Here is a 23,330-nt window from a genome sequence, read left to right on the forward strand (position 1 = left end):
GAAGGCAGGGGACACCCTAGACAGGTCACCAGTCTGTCACAGGGCTACATACAAAGACAAACAATCACTCTCACATTCACACCTACGGGCAATTTAGAATGATCAATTAACCTCAGCATATTTTTGGACTGTGGGAGGAAGCCAGAGTACCCGGAGAAAACCCACGCATGCACAGGGAGAACATGCAAACTCCATGCAGAAAGATCCCGGGAAAGCCGGGACGCGAACCAGGGATCTTCTAGCTGCAAGGCGAAAGTGCTAACCACTACGCCACTGTGCAGCCCTCATTTTAAACAGTTTTTGACTAATTTCTGACACATTTTAAGTTACTTTAAGCAATTTTGAGTCATTTTCAACAAATTTTAAGTCTTTTTGGACAGGATTCCAGTCATTCTGGGCAATTTTAAGTCCTTTAGGACAATTTTTAAGTCTTTTTGGGGAATTTTGAATCATTTTGTCCAATTTTGCCCAAATCTTTTTTGTAAAAACAAATGTCAAAAAACACACACAAAGAAATGGATGAATTTGCTCCAGACAAACGTATGAAGTTCCATTTATTGAAAACCATATCGAACTATTAACTGTACACTGTCTGTGTAGATATCTTCATGGTTCTTAGTCATAATTATGGGTTGGGTCCCAGCTCATCTCTTCAACATGGAGACCAAACCTTTTGGCAGAAAAACTAAAAGTGTGACGTGAAGCTTCTTCTATTTGGTGATAAACGTGTTGGAAGCACAGTGTGATGGTGGGAGACAAGCAAACAAATAAACAAACAAAATAAACAACCAAAAAACTCCATTTTCTGCAGCTTGAACAGTTCATGATCAACAAGCCGGAACTTCCGGGCTTTTATTTCTTCACTTCTTTATTTTTTGATCATACAAAGGCATTGATTTGTCCGAGACGTTACAGTAAGTCGATGAGGAACGTTGGCACAACTTCTGATTCAAACATTGCACATGCTAAAGATTTCAATCCATCCCAGAACATCAGCAGGTTTCTATCATTAGAACACATTTCATTCTCAGATTTAGTATTTTTTTATTCGTCTCCTCTAATCAGTGTTTCTGTAAACAGTCCTACCTCCAGAATAATGAGCTCCGTCTGTTATTCTACATCTACTAGTGTCTCCGACTGTGTTACTGATAGCGTCTTAAAGCTACTGCTAGTGTCGTGTTTCTGTGCACAATAAATTCCTCGGCTTGGAAAGATTCTAAAACGTTGCCGAGGGCTGAAGGTTCGCGTCCACTGGATGCGTTTTCCCGCATCTGAAAATCCCGGCATGCTTATTGGTCGCTAGAGGTCACGTGACCACGCTTTCAGTTTGAAAACACAGAGGCTCGGCCGCAAACTTTCTCTTTTATTTTGAAAACACTTCAGCGAGAAGTATTTCTGAAAGCATTTAGGGCGAGAAATAAGAGTGATTTAGGACAGTTTTAAGTCATTTTGTGGAAGTTTCAGAGCATGTTAAACTGTTTTTACCTCATTTATGACACGTTTTAAGTTACTTTAGTGGATTTTTGAGATTTCTGAGATTTCACTTTTTGCAGCATTTAATTAACTTTTGACACGTTTTAAAAACATTTTGGACAAGATTTGAGTCATTTTGCCCAATTTTAAGTCCTTTTCAACTCATTTATGACATGTTTTAAGTTACTTTAAGCAACCTTGAGTCCTTTTCAACAATTTTGGACTCATTCTGGACAGGATTCCAGTCATTCCGGACAATTTTGAGTCCTTTAGGACAATTTTCAAAGCATTTAAACTGTTGTTAACTTATTCATGGCAGATTTTAAGATACTTTAGGTGATTTGGAGTCATTTTGGGGCAATTTTTGAGTGATTTTGGGCAATTTTTAATCATTTTTGCCAGTTTTTAATTAATTTGAGACACCTTTAAAGACATTTTGGACGAGCTTCGAGTCATTTTGCCCAATTTTGAGTCTTTTAGAGCAAATTTTAAGTTGTCTTCAAAGCATTTTAAAGTAGCAGTTTTTGTCTCATTTATGACACATTTCATTTTACTTTTGGCAATTTTTGAGTCATTTTGCACAAACTGCCAAAAATGATTCAAAATTGACCAGAATGACTGGAATCCAGTCCAAAATGCCTCCAAATCACCTAAAGTAACTTAAAACATATCTTAAATGAGGTAAAATTTGAAACTTGCCCCCAAATGACTTAAAAATTCCTGAAGGACTCAAAATCACCCAAAATGACTGGAATCCTGTCCAAAATGACTCAAAAATTGTTGAAAATGACTCAAAATCGCCTAAAGTAACATAATATGTAAAAAATGGATTTAAGAGAGTTAAAAATGCTTTGAAAGCAACTTAAAAATTGTCCTAAAGGACTCAGAATTGCGCAAAGTGACAGGGAGGTTGTCCAAAATGTCTTAAAACGAGTCTAAAATGAATTAAAAACTGCCCAGAATGAGTCAAAGTCCCCTAAAGTAACTTAAAACGTGTAATAAAAGAGGTAAAAACAGTTCAACATGCTCTGAACCGTCCACAAAATGATTGAAAATTGTCCTAAACGACTCTTATTTCTCGCCTCAAATGCTTTCAGAAATACTTTTCGCTGAAGTGTTTTGGAAATAAAAGAGAAAGTTTGCGGCCGAGCCTCTGTGTTTGGTCACGTGACCTCTAGTGACCTCTAGTGACCGATCAACATGTGGAAGATTTTCAGACGTGGGAGAAACTCATCTCGTGAACACGCCGCTTAAGGCTGTGATTCTTGAAAGCTCGTTTTTGTTCAGACGTTTTTATTTTATGTTCAACAGGCTGCAAGAAGCTGATATCACTGACATCCACTGCAGAGACGCCGCTCAACGGCTCAAACAAACTGAAAAGCTTCGACCTGAAAAGCATCGCTAACTTTAGGCCGACTAGCATGCTCAGAGACGTTCTCCTGCCTGATAGGAGGTTAGGAAAGGAAAGGGTAAAGGTTCGGCTGCTCTGTCTGGCGTCAGAAAAGGCGTTCCTCTCAGGGAGCAACGTCTGGACGGAGGTTAAAATCTAAACTCTGGGTTTAATCTCACTGTAAGGCAAAAACCAGGTAGTGCTTTCTCTGCATGCGTGCTACGACGTATACATCCCACACATGCACTATCTGCACGGAAAAAACAACAAAAACAGCCAGAAACATTCGATTGTTCTTCCCTCTTGGTCATCCGAGGCTCTCTGTGCAACATTCTTTAATCCCTGCAGGCGTGGATCGGTGCTTCATCCCTTCAACTAATCCTCAGAAAAACATCTGAGAGTCTGGATGGAGACAGAGATCACAGCAGATATGTGGACCATCCCTGATTAGAATCTGGCGATCTTCACCCCGGAGTCTCCGACAATCAGCCGAGCCATGGAGGGATGGACCTGAGGGAGAAACCCATCAGTAATCAGCAGAAAACTACAGGTTTAATGAGGAAATATGGCGTTAAAACTGGAAATCCATCAAACTCCTGAAGCACAAAACCACCAGCGGCTTAGAGAGGCCAGCTTCCTTCAAAAAAAATTAAAAAAGACAAAAAAACTGGCAAAATTCAACCCATAATCAGAGCTAGAAGCTGTACAAACTGAGAATATTGTTGGATTTTCTATTTCCTGATGGTTGAGAACCACTCATGAGTGACGTTTGGTTCCGTCAGGTAAATTTAAAAAATCTGAGCTGAAAATAGTGATATTAAAAAAGATAATAACTTTAGTCTACATTTAAAAATCAGCCAAAAATAAACAGTTTGAATGAATCAAAGTCTGTAAAATGTTTAAAAAATAGAAAAAATTGGAAAAATAAAACCAAATCTGAGCTGAAAATTGTGAAAAAAATTGTGATTGCGAAAAAATAACTTCATACTGCATTTCTAAAATAAACCGTTTACATGAAGCAAAGTCTGTAAAAATAAAAAAAGGAAGAAAAATTGGCAAAATTAAGCCATCAACCAATTGGTTCTGTCAGGAAAATTTTAAAAATCGGGAGCTTAAAATTGTAATATTTCTTTAAAATAACTGAATTCTATACATCTCATTTAAAAAAATGTCTAAAATAAATTGTTTGCATGAAGTAAAGTCTGTAAAATTTTTTAAAAAGAATGAAAAATTGTCAAAATTAAACTGATAATCAATTGGTTCTGTCAGGAAAAAGCATAAAATTGTGATATTTCCTCAAAAAAACTTAGTCTACATTTAAAAATTTGCCAAAAATAAACCGTCTGCATGAACCAAAGTCTGTATAAAAACAAAAAAAGCAAAATTCTACCAGTAATCACTTGATTCTGTCAAGAAAATGATCCAAATCTGAGCTGAAAATCGGGAAATTTGTTCAAATGAACTTTAGTCTCGTGTCGTTTAAAAAATTGTTTGAAATAAACCGTTTGCATGAAGCAAAGTCTGTAAAAAACTTTAAAAAAGAAAGAAAAATTGTCAAAATTCTACCAATAATCAGAGATAGAAGCTGTAAAAACTGAAAATATCGTTGGATTTTCTATTTTCTCATGGTCTGAGAACCACTCATGAGTGACGTTTGGTCATTTAAAAAATCGTCTGAAATAAAGCGTCTACATGAAGCAAAGTTAAAAAACTTTTAAAAAAGAAAAACTGGCAAAATTAAACCAATAATCACTTGGTTCTGTCAGGAAAATTAAAAAATCTGAGCCTAAAATTGTGAATTTAAAAAAAACTTTAGTCTACATTTAAAAATCTGCCAAAATAAACAGTTGCATGAACCAAAGTCTGTAAAAACTTAACAAAAGAAACCACCAGCAGCTTTGAAAGGCCAGTTCCCTTCAAAAATAGAAAAAAAGAAAGAAAAATTGTCATAATTCTACAAATAATCAGAGATAGAAGCTGTAAAAACTGAAAATATAGTTGGATTTATTTCTATTTCCTCATGGTCTGAGAACCACTCAAGAGTGACGTTTCGTTCCGTCAGGAAAATTTAAAAATCTGAGCTGAAAATTGTGATAAAAACTACAGAAAAACTATCAATCAAACACTGATTGGTTTTGCTGCGATCAGCTCCTCCCGGTCCTCACCTGGGCCTGCAGCGGTCCGTACGGAACCAGCTCCCCGTCCACGGTCAGGGTTCCCCGGGCCGACAGCGGCTGCAGCCTGAAGGCTCGGCAGGAGACGTGGCTGACGTAGGGCGAGCTGACCGAGTGGTGGGTTCCTCTCTCCATGGCGAAGAACAGCCGCAGCAGCGTCGCCCTGGAGATCCCGGCCCGCACGAAGGTCAGGTGGATCAGCCCGTCATCAAAGCGGGCCTGGGGGGCGGCGTGCAGGTCGGCCCCCAAGTGGGTCTGGTACAGGGCCAGGACCAGCACAAAGTCCCCCTCGATGGTGACCCAGTCCCTGGTGGGCAGCGGCTGGTCCAGGGGGGGCAGCAGGTGGTCCCGGGGCAGATCCGGGGGCAGCGGCACCGACGGACGGCCCTTCAGGGGCCCGGCCGGCTCGGCCAGGTCAAAGCTGAAGGAGGAGGATGGAGTCCGGAGCAACGGGGACGGAGACGAGGAGCCGGGGGTGTTGGGACGGGGGGCCAGGAAGGACGAGGAGTGGGGGGAGGCGCAGGACGGGGAGGAGGGCGGCGTGGGGGACAGGGACAGGGACAGGGAGGGCAGCTTCGGGGGCAGAGAGTTGGAGTGGGAGTGCTGCAGCAGCGACAGCGGTCTGGGCCGGTTCTGGTTCTGGTTCTGGTCCAGGGTCTTGGGCTTGTAGGAGAAGGGGGAGTGTCTGAAGGGGGAGGAGATGGTGAGGGAGCGCTCCCGGGACACGTCCAGCGGGTACGAGTCCTTCTGGTAGAAGGTTCCGTTCAGGTCCTCCACGCTGTACGGAGGTCCAGAATCCTCCGGGACGAACAGGGCGTTGGAGATCTGGCTGGATGGAGCCGAGTTCTTCCTCCGCCGGTTCTCCTGCAGCTCCTCCTGGAAGCTCTCCGGCTCCTCGTCGGCCTCCCGGCCCAGGTCCAGGTGGTAGCGCTCCCCCATGTGTCCATCCCTCCCCTGGTCCTCCTCCCCCAGCTCTCTGGCCTGCAGAACCCCATCCCTCCCCCGGTGGTTCTCCCCCTCGTCCCTCCCCCAGTCCTCCTCCTCGTCCCTCCCCCGGTCCTCCTCCTCGTGCCGGATCCTCTCAAGCCTCTCGTCCCGTTCGTTGGACTCGGAGCTGGTCCCGGACTTCTCCTCCATCTCCACCTCCACCTCCAGCTCCCCCTCTCTCTCCCGGTCCTCGGCCAGGCTGCTGGCTCTCACCACTCCGGCTCCTCCTCCTCCTCCCCCCCTGGCTCTCTCCCTCCTCCTCTCCCTCTCCCTCTGCCTCTCCTCCTTCTCCCTCTCTCCCTCCCCCCGGCGGAGGCTCCTCTGCTCGCTGATGCCCATGTCGGAGCAGGTCCGGTGGATGGGCGTCCTGCAGAAGCCCTCCAGGCCCTCGGTGATGCTGCGGGACAGCGGCCTCCTGGGGGGGGGGGGCGTGGCGTCCGGAGAGGAGGCCACCATGGAGGGGGGGAGGTAGGAGAGCCGGCCTTTGTAGGAGCGCAGGGAGGCGATCCGGACCAGAGTTCCTAAAGTGAAGCGAGCTGAGCCCAGACCTCGGTACCTGCAGACCAGATTCACAGGAGAGGAAATAAATCTGGAGAAAAGCTGGCAGAAATAAAACGTTCCAGAAGCGCAGAATCCAGGAACACAGAGAAACAAGAAAAATAAGGATGTTTGAATTCTCAGGGTCGCTCACTGGAAACTTAACATCTAAAAAATACAGATTTTTGAAGTTTAAAGCTAAAATATTTAACATTTTTAAGCTCTAATATATACAATTTATTACTACAAATATCAGCAAAATCACATCAAATCAAATGCCTTTATTGCCATTGGACATATGTACAACGAAATTTTGAGGTTTGAAAATATCAGGATTAATTACCTTTTTAAAAGAATAATCCTTATGTTGTCATTTTTGGCTTTTTGTAGTCATTTTATTGGTTTCTGTGGTTGTTTTGTGTCTGACTGTGGTCTTTTGTTGTCTTTTTGTAGTCGTTTTTAGGCTTTTGTGTATATTTTGTGTCCCTCTGTGGTAATTTCATTGGCTTTTGTGTTTTTTTTGTTTCTTTGTGGTTGTTTTGTGTCTCTGTGATTGTTTTGTGCCTCTTTGTGGTAATTTTTTGGCTTTATGTCGTCATTTTTGCCGTTTGTCGTTAAACGGCTGCTGTATTTGCTCCTAGATTCAGAGTCACCGTATGTTTGAAGAAGTGAATTTCAGATTCCTGTAACTCTAAACCAGTGTAGCTGTTAAACGTTATCAAGCAGCTCTAGTTAAACTTTACTAGCTGTTAAATGTTAAACCTCAGACTGGGATTAGGAGCAGCTCCTACCTCTCGCTCTCAATGTCGACGTCGGACACGAAGCCCCAGGCGACCGACAGGAAGGAGAACAGCCTCCTGGGGGATGAAGGCCGACTGCTGTTGGAGGCGGAGGGGCTGGTGGTGACGGAGACCAGGTCCATGGGACAGACGCCGCCTCGACACAGCAGGAAGCAGCAGTTCAACAGGAGGGGCTCTCGAAGGCACATGTCATACCTGAGGGAGGTGGAGAGGACACAAACAAGCTGCCGTCAGGGAGCTAGAGGAAGAGGTGAACAAACAGAGATACAGATAATAAACACAAACACTGACGTTTGGAGAAGAAATCTTTCAGCATTTTTAGCTCCTTGTAACCACTTTATTGGATTTTGTGTGTCTTTGTGGTTGTTCTGCGTCTCTTTGTGGTCATTTCTGTGCCGTCCTACCCTGCGTGGTGGTTGATGGATCCAGCCAGTGCATTCCCAGAGCCGCAGGGCAGAATGCCGACAGGTGTTTTTATTGCTTGTTCCCAGTCCGGCCGCTCCATCAGTCCGTTAATCACCTGCAGGAGCACAAATAAACACATTAGAGATGTAGAAAACCTGTAAATCCAGCGGTATATTCCAGTTTTACCGACCTCATGCAGCAGACCGTCTCCAGAGATGATGATGATGCCGTCCCACTCCTGCAGAGAAATCTCTCTGATGAGCTCTCTGGCGTGGTTCTGACGCTCTGAAACAGGTTTATCAGGGTAAAGTTCTGCTGTAAATGAGGCTCATTTTATCCCAAAATCATCACATTTTCACAGCATATTCATCTCTGATTTGCCTGAAAAAATCCAAGCACAAAATATGAATATTTAGAAAGATGTTTGAGAGATTTTAGCTTCACATCTCAAATACCTCCTGAGATAATCTTTGAAATCTGTTTGAACAACAACATCTGAGGAACTATGAAACATTAAAACCTGAACTTTTCTCTCTGTAAAATCATCTGAAACTCCAGAACTCTACTTGGATCAGACGATCTACTAATATCTTAGTTCTTGTGCTACAACTTTGTCAAAGCTGCATATTTTACATGTTTAGTTTAGTATTATTGTGACCTGCAGCTACATGAGGTTCAGAAAATATCACTACTTACCTTCTGATGAGCAGTCTTATGGTTAATAAGCTCAAAGATGGAACTTTTCATGATAGATTCAATGTTTTTTTCATCTTTCAACTCACCCGTAATCAAAGATTGTTTGATTTCAACTATAAAACAAATTTTATTTCAGAATATCTTTATAAATATCCATATTTTACGATCCAAATCAGAGATAAAATTATGTGTTTCTGGTCTACAGTGACTTGAAACTTTCCAGAATGACTCAAAGTGATCAAAATGACACTAAATTGGTGAATAAAATCTGTTAAACAGTCCAAAATTGGATAAAAAATGGTCTTCAATGACTAAAGAAGTGTCCAAAATTAGACCAAAAATGATCCAAATTGACTTAAAAATTGACCAAAATGACTCAAATAATCTAAAATTAGGTATAAACTGTTTTAAATTACTCAAAAACTGTACATAATTATTGAAAAGTTGTCCAAAAAGTCTTAAAATTCTCCATAATTACAGAAAAATCATCCAGAATGTCTCAGGTTATTTAAAATCAGATAGAAATTGTTCAAACTGACTGAAATGTAATAAATAAAACTGGATAAAATTTTCCAAAACTATTCAAAATTTCTTCAAAATCTGTTAAATTATCCAAAATTGGATTAATAATAGTCTCCAATGACTAAAGAACTGTTCAAAATTAGACCAAAAAAGATCCAAATTGACTTAAAAATTGACGAAAATGACTCAAATAATCTAAAATTTGGTATAAATTGCTCAAAATTACTAAAAAAAACTGTCCATAATTACTGAAGTGTCTAAAATGACACTAAATTAGTGAATAAAACAGCACAAAATGGACCTGAAATGACTCAGAACTCGTCCACAAGGACTCAGAGTTTCTAAAATGACATGAAACCTGTTTTTTCATATTTCATCTCCTCCATAATCAGAGATTATTGATCTACTGTCCAATATTGCAGATTCTGGATCAATGACATGATGAGAAATAAGAGAGAAATTTTCATTTTTTTTTTAATCTTTAATAGTTCCTCTCATGTTGTTGTTCAAACAGACTCAGATTGAATTAATGATGGAAGTGGGTCGATGGGGGATTTATGATTCTTTTTCATAGTAAATGCTTGCTATATCAAGCTGAAAATTCACAGTTATCTTTATAAATATCCATATTTTGTGCAGTAAAATGTTCAGGAAAATGGTTAAGCAGAAATTCTTAAGAAAAGACAATCAAGTCCAAACTATATTTTATTTTTATGTGTCTGTTTGCTGCTTAATTGAAATTCTGAAGTTTTGATGAAGGATTGCTCTGAGAAATGTTTAAAATGAGGCTTTATTTTTTTATTTTATTTTATTTTTATTTTATTATCCCTTATTAATCCCACGAGGGGAAATTCTGATTTTCGCATATCTCCCCAGTTGGGGGAGTCAGAGCGATGGGTCAGCCACAGTACAGCGCCCCCTGGAGCAGGAAGGGTTAAGGGTCTTGCTCAAGGGCCCAACAGTGGCCACATCGGGGCTTGAACCTCTGACCTTCTGATCAGTAGTCCAGAGACTTAACTGTTGCACCACCACTGCCCCTTAACATCGAACCAATGGAACAAATAATCTCTGAGATGAAATATTTCCCACCTTTGAGCATAAAACAGGATAAAAGTCCTCTCAGAAATGAGGCTAAACTCTGACAGATATCGGACATGTATTAACTGGACTGTGTTTAATGTAAATGTGGCTGACCAGGTGAGCTGTTACCTGTCTGGATCAGGTTGTAGCTGATGTTGGCCTCTCGGATCATTGGCAGGATGTGGGTCTGACACCACTGCATTGCTTGGCCACGCCCACTGAAGGGATTGACCAATAACAGCAGTCGCCTGGGACGAGGTAGCAGACTTCTTGAAAATTCTGTATTAAAAAACAAGAAAGAAAATAGACGATAGGACCAAATTAAACCACTGAATTCCTGTTTTCGGTTTGATTTTAACTCACTGGGAGACATAAGAGATATAAAATGAGAAAAATTAGACATAAAGTGAGAAAAAAGAGATACAAAGTGAGAAAAAAGAGATGCAAAATGTGAAAAATGAGATTCAAAATGCAAAAAATTAGACATAAAATTAAAAAAAAGATACAAAGTGAGAAAAATTAGATTAAAAAATGTAAAAGATTAGATACAAATTAGAACAATGGGATACAAAATGAGAAAAAAGATACAAAAGAGAAAAATTAGATTTTTAAAAAATTACTAAAATGAGATACAAAATGAGAAAACTGAGACACAAAATGGGGACGAGGTAGCAGACTTCTTAAAAAATTCTGTATTAAAATAAAGAAAGTAGATGATAAGAGTAAATTAATCCACTGAACTCTTGTTTTTGGTTCCATTTTAACTAGTTGTGATTCTTTAAAAAAAAAAAAAAAGAGTTATAAAATGAGAAAAAAGGATATAAAATGTGAAAAATGAGAAAAAGAGATACAAAACGAGCAGAGATACAAAATAAGAAAAATGAGACAAGTTTGAAAAAAGATACAAAATGTGAATAATGAGATACAACATGAGAAAAAAAGAGATACAAAAGAAAATAGACAAAATGAGAAAAATGAGACAAAATGAAAAAAGAGACACAACATAAGAAAAAGACAAAATGAGAAAAATGAGAGAAAAATGATAATTACTCATTCACACTGTTGACAGCGACACATGATTTTCTTTTAGTTTATCAGACACGTTGTCGTGTTAATGCTGTGAAATTTTGATGAAATATCACAATTTTAAGCTTGGATTTGGTTCATTTTACCAACTGAACTGTGTTATCTGGTTTTGTTTTTGCAGTTTCTGGCTGATAAATTGTGTTATGTTGGTGACTTTTTTAAGAAGATAACACGCCTTTCAAACCTGCCGGTGGATTTCTGGATTAAAACCAAAGGAGTTTTTGTCCAGGATTTCATTTTCTGGTCCGGCCAAGTAGGACGTAAACTAAGCTGTTATTACGGCGTTGCTCAACCCTGGACTTTCTCCTATTTTTCACCTCACAGGACCTGTTTTAATCTACTGTACGTTATCTGCTTTTCAATTCAGTTCAGATAAATAGCAAAAGACACCTGTAGCATGAACAAGATAGGAATTAAAGGTGGTAAAAAAAAGAGCTAAAGCATTCACAATCCTACAATTTCAATTAGCAACGACGTACATCTGAGAGTAGACAACATTTAAGATCTATCTAAACAAACACGCTCATCTGTCATCAGTCCAGCTCAGAATAAATATAAATCTCTAAGATGTGGTTCAGTGGGAGGAGATGAAAAAGCTGTCAGATAATCCGACATTACGCAACAAACAACACCGCAGCAAATCTGCAGGAAAGCCAACTAACCACAGCTGTATCAGCATGAAAACACACAGAAAGAGAGTCATGAATAAAGCAGCACATGAAGGAAAATCAGAGGAATGGAGGGAAATTACAAACAGCTTGATCACAGCTCACAACAGAGAGTTAAAGATAAAGTCTAAAGAGAAGTGAAACAACAGAAACGAGATAAAGCGGTCCCAAAAGCATATAAAATGACCAAAACGAGACCAAAAAATGGAATAAAATTAGAAAAATGAGAGGCAAAACAACAGAAACTTGAATAAAACTGTCCTAAAAACAGATAAAATGACCAAAAAGAGACAAAAAACTTAGAAAAATGTGACACAAATTGAGAAAAATGAGACACAAAATGAGAAAAAAGAGACAAAATGAGAAAAGAGAAACAAAATGAGAGAAAATAGAGGCAAAACTGCAGAAAGGAAATAAAATTGTCATAAAAACAGATAAAAAGACCAAAAAGAGACTAAAAAATAGAACAATCTGAGACAAAATGATAAAAATGAGAAACAAAATGAGAAAAGATAGAAAATGAGACACAAAATGAGAAACAAAATGAGAAAAATTAGACGCAAAATGAGAAAAACAAGATACAAAATTTAAAAATTAGATACAAAATGAGAAAAAAACGAGACAAAACAACAGAATTCGGGAATAAAACTGTCCTAAAAACACATAAAATGACTAAAAAGTAAAAGGAGAAAAAAAATGGAAGATGTTGGTTAATGAAAAGTCAGAACTTGGTGGGAAAGTGAGCAGCTATCTGTGTGATAAATAAGCCAGTAATGTGGAGGTTCGACAGGAAGCAGCAGCTCCACCCTCAGCGTTTCTACGTTCAGCTTTCATTGATACAGAAACGTGTTCAGACCAGATAAGGAAAGAAAAGAAGTCCAGAAAAAGACGTGGACACCTGAAACAAACAAACAAAACTCTCTGAAAACTAAACCTCACAGCCTCTTAGGGTGTATTAGTTTAATCCTTTTTGTTTTGTTGTTCCTGAAATGTCTAAATGCTGCGTTCAGAAAGGGTCAGCGTGACATTCAGCTCAACAAAGGAGACACAAATCAGAGCAGAAAGAGGAGACGCCGAGCGGTAAACAATCCAACACTTATTCTAAATCCTGTTTTAGCTCCAGCAGGTTTCAACGATCAAGGTCTGCTGATAAAAACAGAGCTGCTGTACCTTTGACACAATCAGTCATTTATAAGCAGATCTGAGCTTCAGTTTAATCCAACTTTGGCTTTGGACTCTGGCTCAGAATAAACACAACACTTGTTTATGTCCTTTATGCCCCACAAGATACCAAAATTGTAGACAGAAATAAAACTGTGCATTGTAGCCCTCTGAGTCCCAAAACTGCGATATAAAATGAGGAAAAAACACATACAAAATGAGAAAAAGAGACAAAATAAGAAAAAATAGATAGAAAATGAGAAAAAATAGATAGAAAATGAGAAAAAATAGATACAAAATGAGAAAAAATATACAAAATGAGAAACATTTGACAAAATGAGAAAATAGAGGCAAAATCAGAAAATTAAATTCAAAATGAGAAAACTGAGATACAAAAGGCAAAAGGAGAAGCAAAATAACAGAAACTAGATAAAGCTGTCCAAAAAGCATATGAAATGACCACAAAGAGACAAGAAAAATGGGAAAAATTGAAAAAAAAATTAGATAAAAAATTCAAAATGAGATAGAGTAAATAATCAAAGAAATATTCTAGTTGTGCTTTTCCCACAGAGGTGCAGGACTTTATTTGGCAGTTATCATGTAAATTATGATTATTTGCAGCCATGAAGGTCACATTTACTCGTGTCTCTGAGAAAAAAGAGAGGCAAAATTAGAAAAATGAAACTCAAAATGAGAAAACTGAGACACAAAATGAGAAAAAAAGAGAAGCAAAAAACAGAAAGGGGATAAAACTGTCCTAAAAGCATATGAAACGACCAAAATGAAAATAAAACACAAAAAAAGAAAAGTTGACACAAAATGAGAAAAGAGACAAAATGAGAAAAAGAGACAAAAGTGTTAAAAATTAGTTAAAAATTTGAAAAATTATATACAGAATAAGAAAAAACTGAAAATAAGAAAAATTAGAAACAAAATGAGAAAAAAGAGGCAAAACAACAGAAAGGAAATAAAACTGTACTAAAAACAAATAAAATGATCAAAAAGAGACAAAAAGTAGAAAAATCTGATACAAAATAAGAAAAATAAGACACAAAATGTGAAAAAAGAGACACATAATGAGAAACAAAATGAGAAAGGAGACAAAATGTGAAAAATGAGACACATAATGAGAAACAAAATGAGAAAGGAGACAAAATGTGAAAAATGAGACAAAAAGGAGATACCAAATGAGCAAAACAGACAAAATGAGAAAAAAGAGATACAAAATGAGAAAAACAGATACAAAATAAGAAAAATGAGACAAAATGAGAAAAACACACAAAATAAGAAAAATGAGATCCAAAATGAGAAAATAGAGACAAAATGAGAAAAAAGAGAAGCAAAACAACAGAAAGGGGATAAAATTGTCCTAAAAACATATAAAATGATCAAAAAGAGACAAAGCAGGTAGAAAAATCTGACACTAAATAATAAAAACAGATATAAAATGAGAAAAAAAGACAAGCAAACTAACAGAAACAGAAATAAAACTAGATTGTTTTAATCCATCTGTATGTTTTTTTTAATGTTTGGGACAACGGATGGAAATTAGCCTAAATCCGGCTGATTTACTGTAATCTGGTATAAACTAATGAGATTATACGTTCATTAACCCTCCTGTTGTCTTTATTTATGGGCACCAAAAAATATTGTTTCCTTGTCTGAAAAAAATTCCAAAAATTCAGCAAAAAATTACCCAAATTTCTGAAAATTTGCAAAACCTTCAGGAAGAAAACTCCAATAATTCCTTAAAAATTTTCCTTAAAGGTTTTATTTTTCAAAAATCCCCCAAATTTGGCAAGAAAATTCTTGTAAATATTTTCAAAAAATGAGTAAAAATCTTCCAAAAAATCCTAAAAATATCTAAAGTGATTCCATATATATCAGTAAAACTTCCAATATTTTCTTTAAGAACATTCACATAAAAATCAATCAAATCCAGCGAATTTCACTGGATTTTGATTGATTTTTTTCTGAATGTTCTTAAGAAACATTTTTAACATTTTTTTTCCACCAAAAAATATTCAGAGATTTCCCAAAAATGCTGAAAATATGGACATCAGAAGTTTCACTGTGAAAATAAATATATTTTTTTCCACATTTTCAAACTTTAAACTGGGTCAATTTTGACCCGCAGGACGACACGAGGGTTAATATGCCCCGTCCCGTCCACATAAACAGCAAAATAATTAATGTGGTTAAACTCACCGGTGTCGGCGGTGACGCTCACCCCCCTCAGTAAACACTGAACAGCAGCCGACCACCTCTCCGCCTCCGGCCGGCTCTCGGCCAGGTAGGCCCTCACCTGTCGTCGCCGGGACACGCCTTTCCGTCGCTTCCCTGGCGGGTACCAGTACAGCACCAGCAGAGGGGGCGCTGGCGAGCGGGGGCAGCTGCAGCCCACCAGCTCGGCCAGGGGCAGCAGCAGCCGGGCCTCCTTCCCCGGCCGAGGCGCCAGGCGCTGGACGTGGATGTGGGTGTGGGTGAGCGTCAGGGCGTAGCTGGAGGCCGGCACCGGTGTCGGGGAGACGGCCGGCGACATTCCTCCGGGGCCACCGGGGCTGTTGGGGCAGCTGTTGTTGTTGCCGCCGCCGCCGGAGCCCCAGCTGGCAAACTGGCTGTGGAGGAGGGCTTCGGCCGGAGGCGGTGAGGACGGAGACCGCATGCTGCCGGACGGCAGTGAGCTCTGAGGCAGATTCTCTGTCTGTAAATGTGGTGGAAAATCAGGACGTAGCTGCAGCTCTGAGTGAGAACTTTATCCCTGAAACCCCTCCTCGTCTGCAGCGCTTCGACTGAACCGTCCGTCCACGCCGGACGCTCGTCTTCATTTGAAAACAGAAAAAAAATTCCAGTTCTTCAAGTTTTTTTATCCAGTGAAGTTCAGAAACTGGTCAGTTTGATCCGTCAGCTTTGACATGCTCAAAAATCAGTTGTCTAAACAAAAGAGTTCTTCACAAAGGTTGCATAAGTAGAAAAATACATTAAAGCCGCCTGACGAGGAGCGATATAAGGCAGCGAGCAGCTACAAAACTTTAAATAATTACACACTTATTAACAAAAAAACACATCCTCTGACTGCGAATGAGACAAAAAAATCAAAACACACCTTGCTGGGACAAGGAGGCTACGAGAATTAAGTTAAATTAACCCACAAAGTTGAGCTTTCTGAAGTGTTTTCATGCTCAGTGCTGCCAGAAGGCAGTTTAATGCCACAAAGAGGCGATAAGTGCAGCTTTCTCCAGACCTTTGACTCCTCTGCTGCTATCTGGACTCTCAGAGATACGAAGGAGCAGCCGCCTCCACAGTAGTGTTAAACTTTAAGTCTGACAAAAACGAGGACAAAAAAACAAACAAAACAAACAAAAAACAAAAAGACAAACAAGGAGCCGGTTCCAGTCCTCGGTTTTATGTCATGTTCATCCTGGAGTCGAACCTCACGTTCCCTCCCACAGATCTCTGCTCCTGGAGGCAAACAAGCAAAAAAGTGGAATAAAGACACTGTTTCACATGTAAGACCCTCCCTGAATAAAACCCCACCGCTGATTAAACCAGATTTTAAAGCACAGAAGGAAAACAGTTGAGCTTCATCACAGAACAGAGAAGGAATGAGGTGATAAGAGGAAGAGATTAGGAGGTGAAGCAACACCACATCCATCGTAACCTTCGACCGAAGGTGCGTCTGAAGCACAGAACATTCAGCAAAATCCACAAGTGTAACATCGGTCAGACGCTTTTTATATCGTGACCTCAATACAGCCAAGGAGTGACCTCTGACAGCGAAAAAATAAGGAAGACTTCACTGCTTTAGACCAAAAAACACTCCAAAAACTGGTGAATTACAGATTGGAGTCCTGAAGAGGCCAGAGAGTCACACTTTCTGATTTATGAAACTATTATTTTACCTGGAAGAAAACCAAAAGTGAAAATTCACTGGTTTTATGTTTTCACAAAAAAGAGATACAAAATGAGAAGAAATTTGATTAAAAAAATGAGAACAATTAGAGACAAAATTAGAAAAATTTGACAAAATGAGGGAAAAAAGAGAAGCAAAACAACAGAAAGGAAACAAAACTGTTCTAAAAGCACATAAAATGACCAGAGACAACAAAAAACTGAAAAAATTGACACAAAATGAGAAAAATGAGACACAAAATGAGAAAAATGAGATACAAAATGAGAAACAAAATGAGAAAAAGACGCCAAGTGAGAAAAAAGACAAAATGAGAAAAAAGATTCAAAATGAGAAAAGTGAGATATAAAATGAGAAAAATGAGACACAAAATGAGAAATATTTAACACAAAATGATAAAAAAGAGATACAAAATGATAAAAATTAGAAACAAAATGAGAAAAAAGAGATAACAAATGAGAAATTTTTGCTGTTTTTTATATTTACAGTCAGATAGCAGTCGTCTGATTGTGTAAGGCTACAGACACCAGATTTCTGAGTAATTTCATGACAATAACATAATTCTGTTCTGTTCTCTCTGACTCAGAGTCACACATCCTGATTGCTGCTGAGACGCCACATTATTGTGGAAGAAAGGCTGAAAGAAAATAACCACAGCTTTTTTTTCATATTCAGTGAATGTCCTCTGTGACCTAAATGACTCTAAACTTTAGAGGTTTTTCATTCAACAGTCTCACATTTATCCCATGAAGGAAACAGGTTCAGAATGAGCCTGATGAAAATACTGAATCACACACAACAAAAGTGTGAAAATGACTTTCTGACAGTGGGTTTAAAATTCATATTGCATTCTAAAAATGTCAGAAATTATACTTTTTATCAGCCCATAGAAACTGAAAGAACTGTCAGATTTTCAGCTTTCCACCAGACTCAGGAGTAACTGTGTCTGACTGATTTAAATCCCTTTATTCTCACGCTTAGAAGGTTAATGTTGAATGAATTTAGCTTTATGTTCTCTCAAAATGACCAAAAATAACCTAAATGAGACACAAAAGGAAACAAACGAGAAAAAAATGACAAAAAACACTCACATATCAACAAATACTAGACACAAACTGACACAAGTAAGACACAAAACAACAGAAACGAGAAGCAAAAGGACCCAAACAAGATGCAAAATGACAGAAATGAGACACAAAACAACACAGACGACGCAAATGGACCCAAACGAGACACAAAACGACAAAAACAAGACACAAAATGACAAAACCAGACACAAAACAAAAACAAGACACAAAATGACAAAACCAGACACAAAACAACGAAAGACATAAAATGACCCAAACGAGACACAAAACAACAAAAACGAGAAACAAAATGATCCAAACAAGACGCAAAATCACAGAAATGAGATGCAAAACGACAGAAACGAGAGACAAGACGATAAAACGAGACACAAAATGACAAAAAAAACGACAAAGGCAAGACATAAAATGACAAAAACACACACAAAATGACAAAAATGAGACACAAAACAACAAAAATGAAACACAAAAGGCCAAAAATGAGACACAAGACGATAAAACGAGACACAAAACGACAAAAACAAAACAGAGAAAGACAAAAAAAATGACAAAAGCAAGGCATAAAACAACAAAAACGAGACACAAAACAACAGAAACGAGAAACAAAATGAACCAAACAAGACGCAAAATAACAGAAATGAGATGCAAAACGACAGAAACGAGACACAAAATGACAAAAAAACGACAAAGGCAAGACATAAAATGACAAAAACAAGATACAAAAGGACAAAAATGAGACACAAAACAACAAAAACGAGACACAAAAGGACAAATATGAGACAAAAAATGACAGAAACGAAACACAGAAAGACAAAAACAAGACAGAAAACGACAAAAGCAAGACATAAAATGACAAAACCAGACACAAAACAAAAACAAGACATAAAATGACAAAAACGAGACACGACAAAAACGAGACACAAAATGACAGAAACATCATCACCAGGTTCTGCTAATATGTTGTGGGAAACGCTCCATGAATAATAATAATTATTTAAAATATTATGTTGATTAAAAAATGTTCCCACAATTGCAGAGACATGGATGAAAAAATAAAACCATAAAAGTAGATTTAAATTAGATTCTAACTGTTTTATTAGATCCAGTTTGGTCATCAGGGGATGGACAAGAGAAAAATGGTATTTTAGGGAAACTTCAGATTTATTTTGGATTTAAAATATTTTAAACATTCTTTTCTCCTAGTTTTATAGATTTGGTCTCAGGACCAGAACATTTACACACTACTGATGTTTTAGGGTTTAATACGTGGATTATGGGATGGAAAATGTCTCCAGTAACCTGAAGGTGTCTAAGTACAGTCAGTGGACTATCACTCAGTAAAACCCTAAATGAATAAACCGCTCACATCGCTCAGGGTTTATAACAGCCAGGAAACATTATGCAAGCTGCGGCAGACAGAATCAATACTTGGCTGATGTCCTGGCCTGATAAAGGCCCCCATGCCCATTGTTGCACCTTGTCGTCCTTGAACAGGGCGGGACAGCAGGAATAATAATAATATGTGGAGGCTAATTCTGGCTGCAAACACAATGAGGCTGCTGCTGCTGCTGCTGCTGCTGGGGGGCATCGGGGCTTTTAGAAACCCCCCAGTACCCCTCTGAGCTCAGGAACAGCCTTACAACAGCAGCTCAGACTCTGGAGGAGCTTCATCCAAGTCTGTCTGCTGCTCAGATGAGCTCAAATTAAAAGATACTCAACTTTAACCGCTATCTGCTTAGCTCTCTGACAGGATGCTAGCCGGCTCACTTATTTCACTTTACCCCGGCAGTTAAAACCCCCAGCGGCCGTTTACATGAACTTCACAGCCTCTGGGTTCATCACAAGCCCAGAGAAAGAGTTTACGGTTTTAAATGACGAGGTTTAATTGGAATAAAGGTGCTAGCTGAAGCTGCTAACAACGTTAGCTGCAGCCCGAAGTTAGCTTCTGATTCGACGCTTCGTTTCCGGCAGTTAAGGGGAAAGTTAAGGGGAACTTAAGTGAAAAAACAGTGAAATCTCACTTTTATACTTTATACTTTTATCCTGCAGTCCTTCCTGTGACTATTGTCAGCTGTCTGATAGCGTAAATGTAAAAATACAGCAAAAATAAATACATGTAAACTATAAAAACAGTGAGATAGCTCATTTAATCACTATAAAATCAGTTGTGTATCTTATATATGTGCAAAAAAGCAGGGAAATCTCACTTTTTTTGCATATTAGCAAATAAGAGTTTCACAAATCAGCATTTCAAAGACTCTGTAGGACAATAAAACCCAGATCCGGCTGGTCTACATATGATAGTTTTAGATCTGGACCTGGTCAAATGAGGCCCGGAGCAGTAAATAATAATTTTTTTTCTACGTTTTAATTACAAAAATCAGTGTTAGGTATTTGAAGTGAACCCTTAAAGATGTCACAAACACACTTTTAGATCTTTTATAAATGTGAAACCTTAGTTTAACTTGTCAAAATGGAAAAATAAAGGAGATTTGACCGTTTTTTTAACATCTGAACAACATTAATGAATGAATTAAACTTTTTGCCTCTGCTGGATCCGTTTAATTGTTCTGATCTGCTGTAAACTATTTTGTCTGCATCCTCGCCACATTTCACGGCTTTTAGAGTTTTATTTCTAGAGCTATTGAACCCTAAATATGACTTTCCAGGTAAAATACTTACTTTTATTCACTCAACCAGGTCTGAAAACATTTGAAGTTCTCAAAATTCAGGCTAAATATTTTACAAAATTCAGTTTTAAGTCCCAAATAAATGAACAAAATCTGAGAACTTGTTTCCTGAATTCTACATCAGAGGGTTTTATTAACCTATCCACCTTAAATAACAACGGAACAACTGTAAAGTCTAGTCGGTCCAAAACAAAAAAACAGTTTAAAACGAGGCAAGAATGACAAATAACAACAAAAACAACAAAAAATGACAAAAGCAAGACACAAAACGACAAAAACAAGACATAAAATGACAAAAATGAGACACAAAATGACAGAAATGAGACAAAACGATTCATACTGATTAATAAAACATTTATTGTATCTGTATAAATTGGTGGTTTTGCTGTTTTTCTCTAACATAGACCACATTAGTCTGGCTCCACACCGAAAAAAACTTCACAACAAAGACTTCAGAAATAGAAAGTAGGTTTCAAACAGCATTAAGGCTTTACTTAAAATGTCTTTCCTGGTTTTACGTCATGAAAATGTTTAAAAAAGGCAGATATCTGGTTGTTCTGCCCAACATTAGACCACATAGAGCAGTAATATCTGGACTAGATCGTCCTCCAGAGGACAAAGAATCTTTAAAACACACTTTCTGATTTGTGAAGCCATTCTTCTACTGGGAAAACGCTAAAATAAAGCAGATTTTACTGTCGAAGACCACATTTGACCTGGTCTAAGTCCAAAACCACCACACTAAGACCGGTCAGATCTGGACTAGATGTTCCTCCAGAGGATAAAGAGTTTTTATTACATAGTTTTAGATTTGTTCTGTTTTCTAAAAGGAGAAAAAAGTCAGATTTCACTGCTAAAACCTTGATATACTGACTAGATTACATCAGAGGCAAAAGAGGCTAAAGGTTTACTTTGACAAAATAAAGGTTTCACAAATGTGAAGGTGAATTTCAGACAGCATTAACGCTTCACTGAAAATGTCTAGAATGGTTTTACATCAATAAAATGTAGGAAAAAACTGAGAACTAAACAAGAAAACACCAGAGCCAGATCTAAAATCACTAAATATATCTGATCTAGATTGATCTACGTACAAAAAAACCCTCATGAAATCTGCTTTCATTGTGTTTTAACAAATGAAATAATTCAGAAACTGTTTGAAGAAATTTTCAGCCTTTGTAGGGAAGTAGAGTCCAGATTTCACCAGTTTTTAGACGAGTTTTGAATCTCAAAACTCGTCTAAAAACTGGTAAAATCTAGACTCGAAAAAGCCGTTAAATGTAATTTTTTTGCCGTTTCACAAAGAGAGCAAAGGTTTAGTAAATCAGATATAGTGATTTAAGGAATCTTTAGCCTCTCTGATATAATCTAGACCAGTTTAAGCCGTTTATATGTAGTAGTTTTAGATCTGGACCTGGTTTAATGTGATCCAGAGCCACTAATTCTAATTTTTCCTACATTTTAACGACATATAATAAGGGAAAAATGCCAAAAAAGTAGTGAAATATTTTTTAGCATGTTCACACATTTGAAATTGGTTTCAAGCCTCTTTAGGATCATTTAATCTGGTTTCAACCTGTTCGTTTTATGGTTTCACATCAGAAACTGAAAAAATGTGGTTTATATGAGAAAAAAGCAGTTAAATCTCCCTTTTTTCGTTCTCCCGATTAGATTTAAGATCACAAATGTTAAAAATTGCTTTTAGATAACATGAATGGTTCACCTAAATGTCTAATCTAAATTTACAGCAGTGGAATGTGGAAAAAAAAGACTTGCTATGTCACATTTTTCCCTTATCGGCCCAAAAGGAAACATCGAATCAGAAGCTAACTTCAGCTAGCGGCGGCTAACAGTCTGCTAGCCTAGATTTACCTCAAGTTTAAACCAGTTTGAACTAATATTTTAATTTTATTTTAATAAAAATAAATATCCCAACCTGGTGGCACGCCGACGAGCTCCGGTCTGATGTTTATTGTTTTGTTTTTTCTTGGGTTTATTGAGGAGCACAAGTTAGCGTAGATACGGCAGCCTTAGCGAGCGGGCGCTAGATCCGGATCTAACCGGGCGAGGAGCTCGAAAAACGGCCAGTTTTCGAGGTTTAAATTCAACCAGCGGTGGAGCGAAAAACAGAAGTAAAGCCCGAACGATGGAGGTTTAAAAAGGCCCACGTTACCTCATGTTGGCTCCCCGCTCAGGACGGCAGACGAAGCGGTGGCTCGGTCAGGAAGTGTGCGGTGACGCAGCAGCGGCGGGTCTGAGCGGCGGAGAGGAAGCCCAGTGACGAGCAGGAAGAGACCGCAACACCCACCGACATTCTCCAATCAGGGATGGAGCCCCCCGCCCGCAGCCGGGCCCAGCACCGGGGCTGCATCACCGGGGACCACCGGGGATCAACACACCTGACAGGGAGCATCCGGACCCCTGCTGGAGGCTCTCCGAGCGGGTAGAAGCTGCAGCTGTACCCGGTATAGGAGCTCTGAGAGCGTGGAGAAGCTGCAGCTCCACCCGGTATAGGAGCTCTGATAGCGGGTAGAAGCTGCAGCTCCACCCGGTATAGGAGCTCTGATAGCGGGTAGAAGCTGCAGCTTCACCCGGTGTCCTTTGCGGAGGAAACCAGCTGCCTGCTTACAGTGAAGTAATTGATTATTTTCTGCATTTAGAAAGCA

At 38.8% G+C, this 23,330-nt stretch overlaps 1 protein-coding gene across 1 annotated transcript; it reads right to left on the reverse strand.

The window, feature by feature from the left end:
- Positions 1-520: 520 nt before the first annotated feature.
- Positions 521-23,313, reverse strand: sphk2 (sphingosine kinase 2). Its single transcript, XM_023279480.3, has 8 exons — positions 22,838-23,313; positions 15,188-16,441; positions 10,194-10,343; positions 7,957-8,051; positions 7,766-7,881; positions 7,353-7,556; positions 5,029-6,580; positions 521-3,373 (listed from the first exon to the last, which is right to left on the reverse strand). Exons 2-8 carry the CDS (start codon positions 15,642-15,644, stop codon positions 3,311-3,313), a joined length of 2,637 nt encoding a protein of 878 aa, XP_023135248.1. The 5' UTR covers positions 15,645-16,441; positions 22,838-23,313; the 3' UTR covers positions 521-3,310.
- Between the last annotated feature and the right edge of the window lie 17 nt (positions 23,314-23,330).

This window comes from Amphiprion ocellaris, chromosome 9, assembly GCF_022539595.1.
Source record: "Amphiprion ocellaris isolate individual 3 ecotype Okinawa chromosome 9, ASM2253959v1, whole genome shotgun sequence".
Taxonomy (NCBI): Eukaryota; Metazoa; Chordata; class Actinopteri; family Pomacentridae; genus Amphiprion; species Amphiprion ocellaris.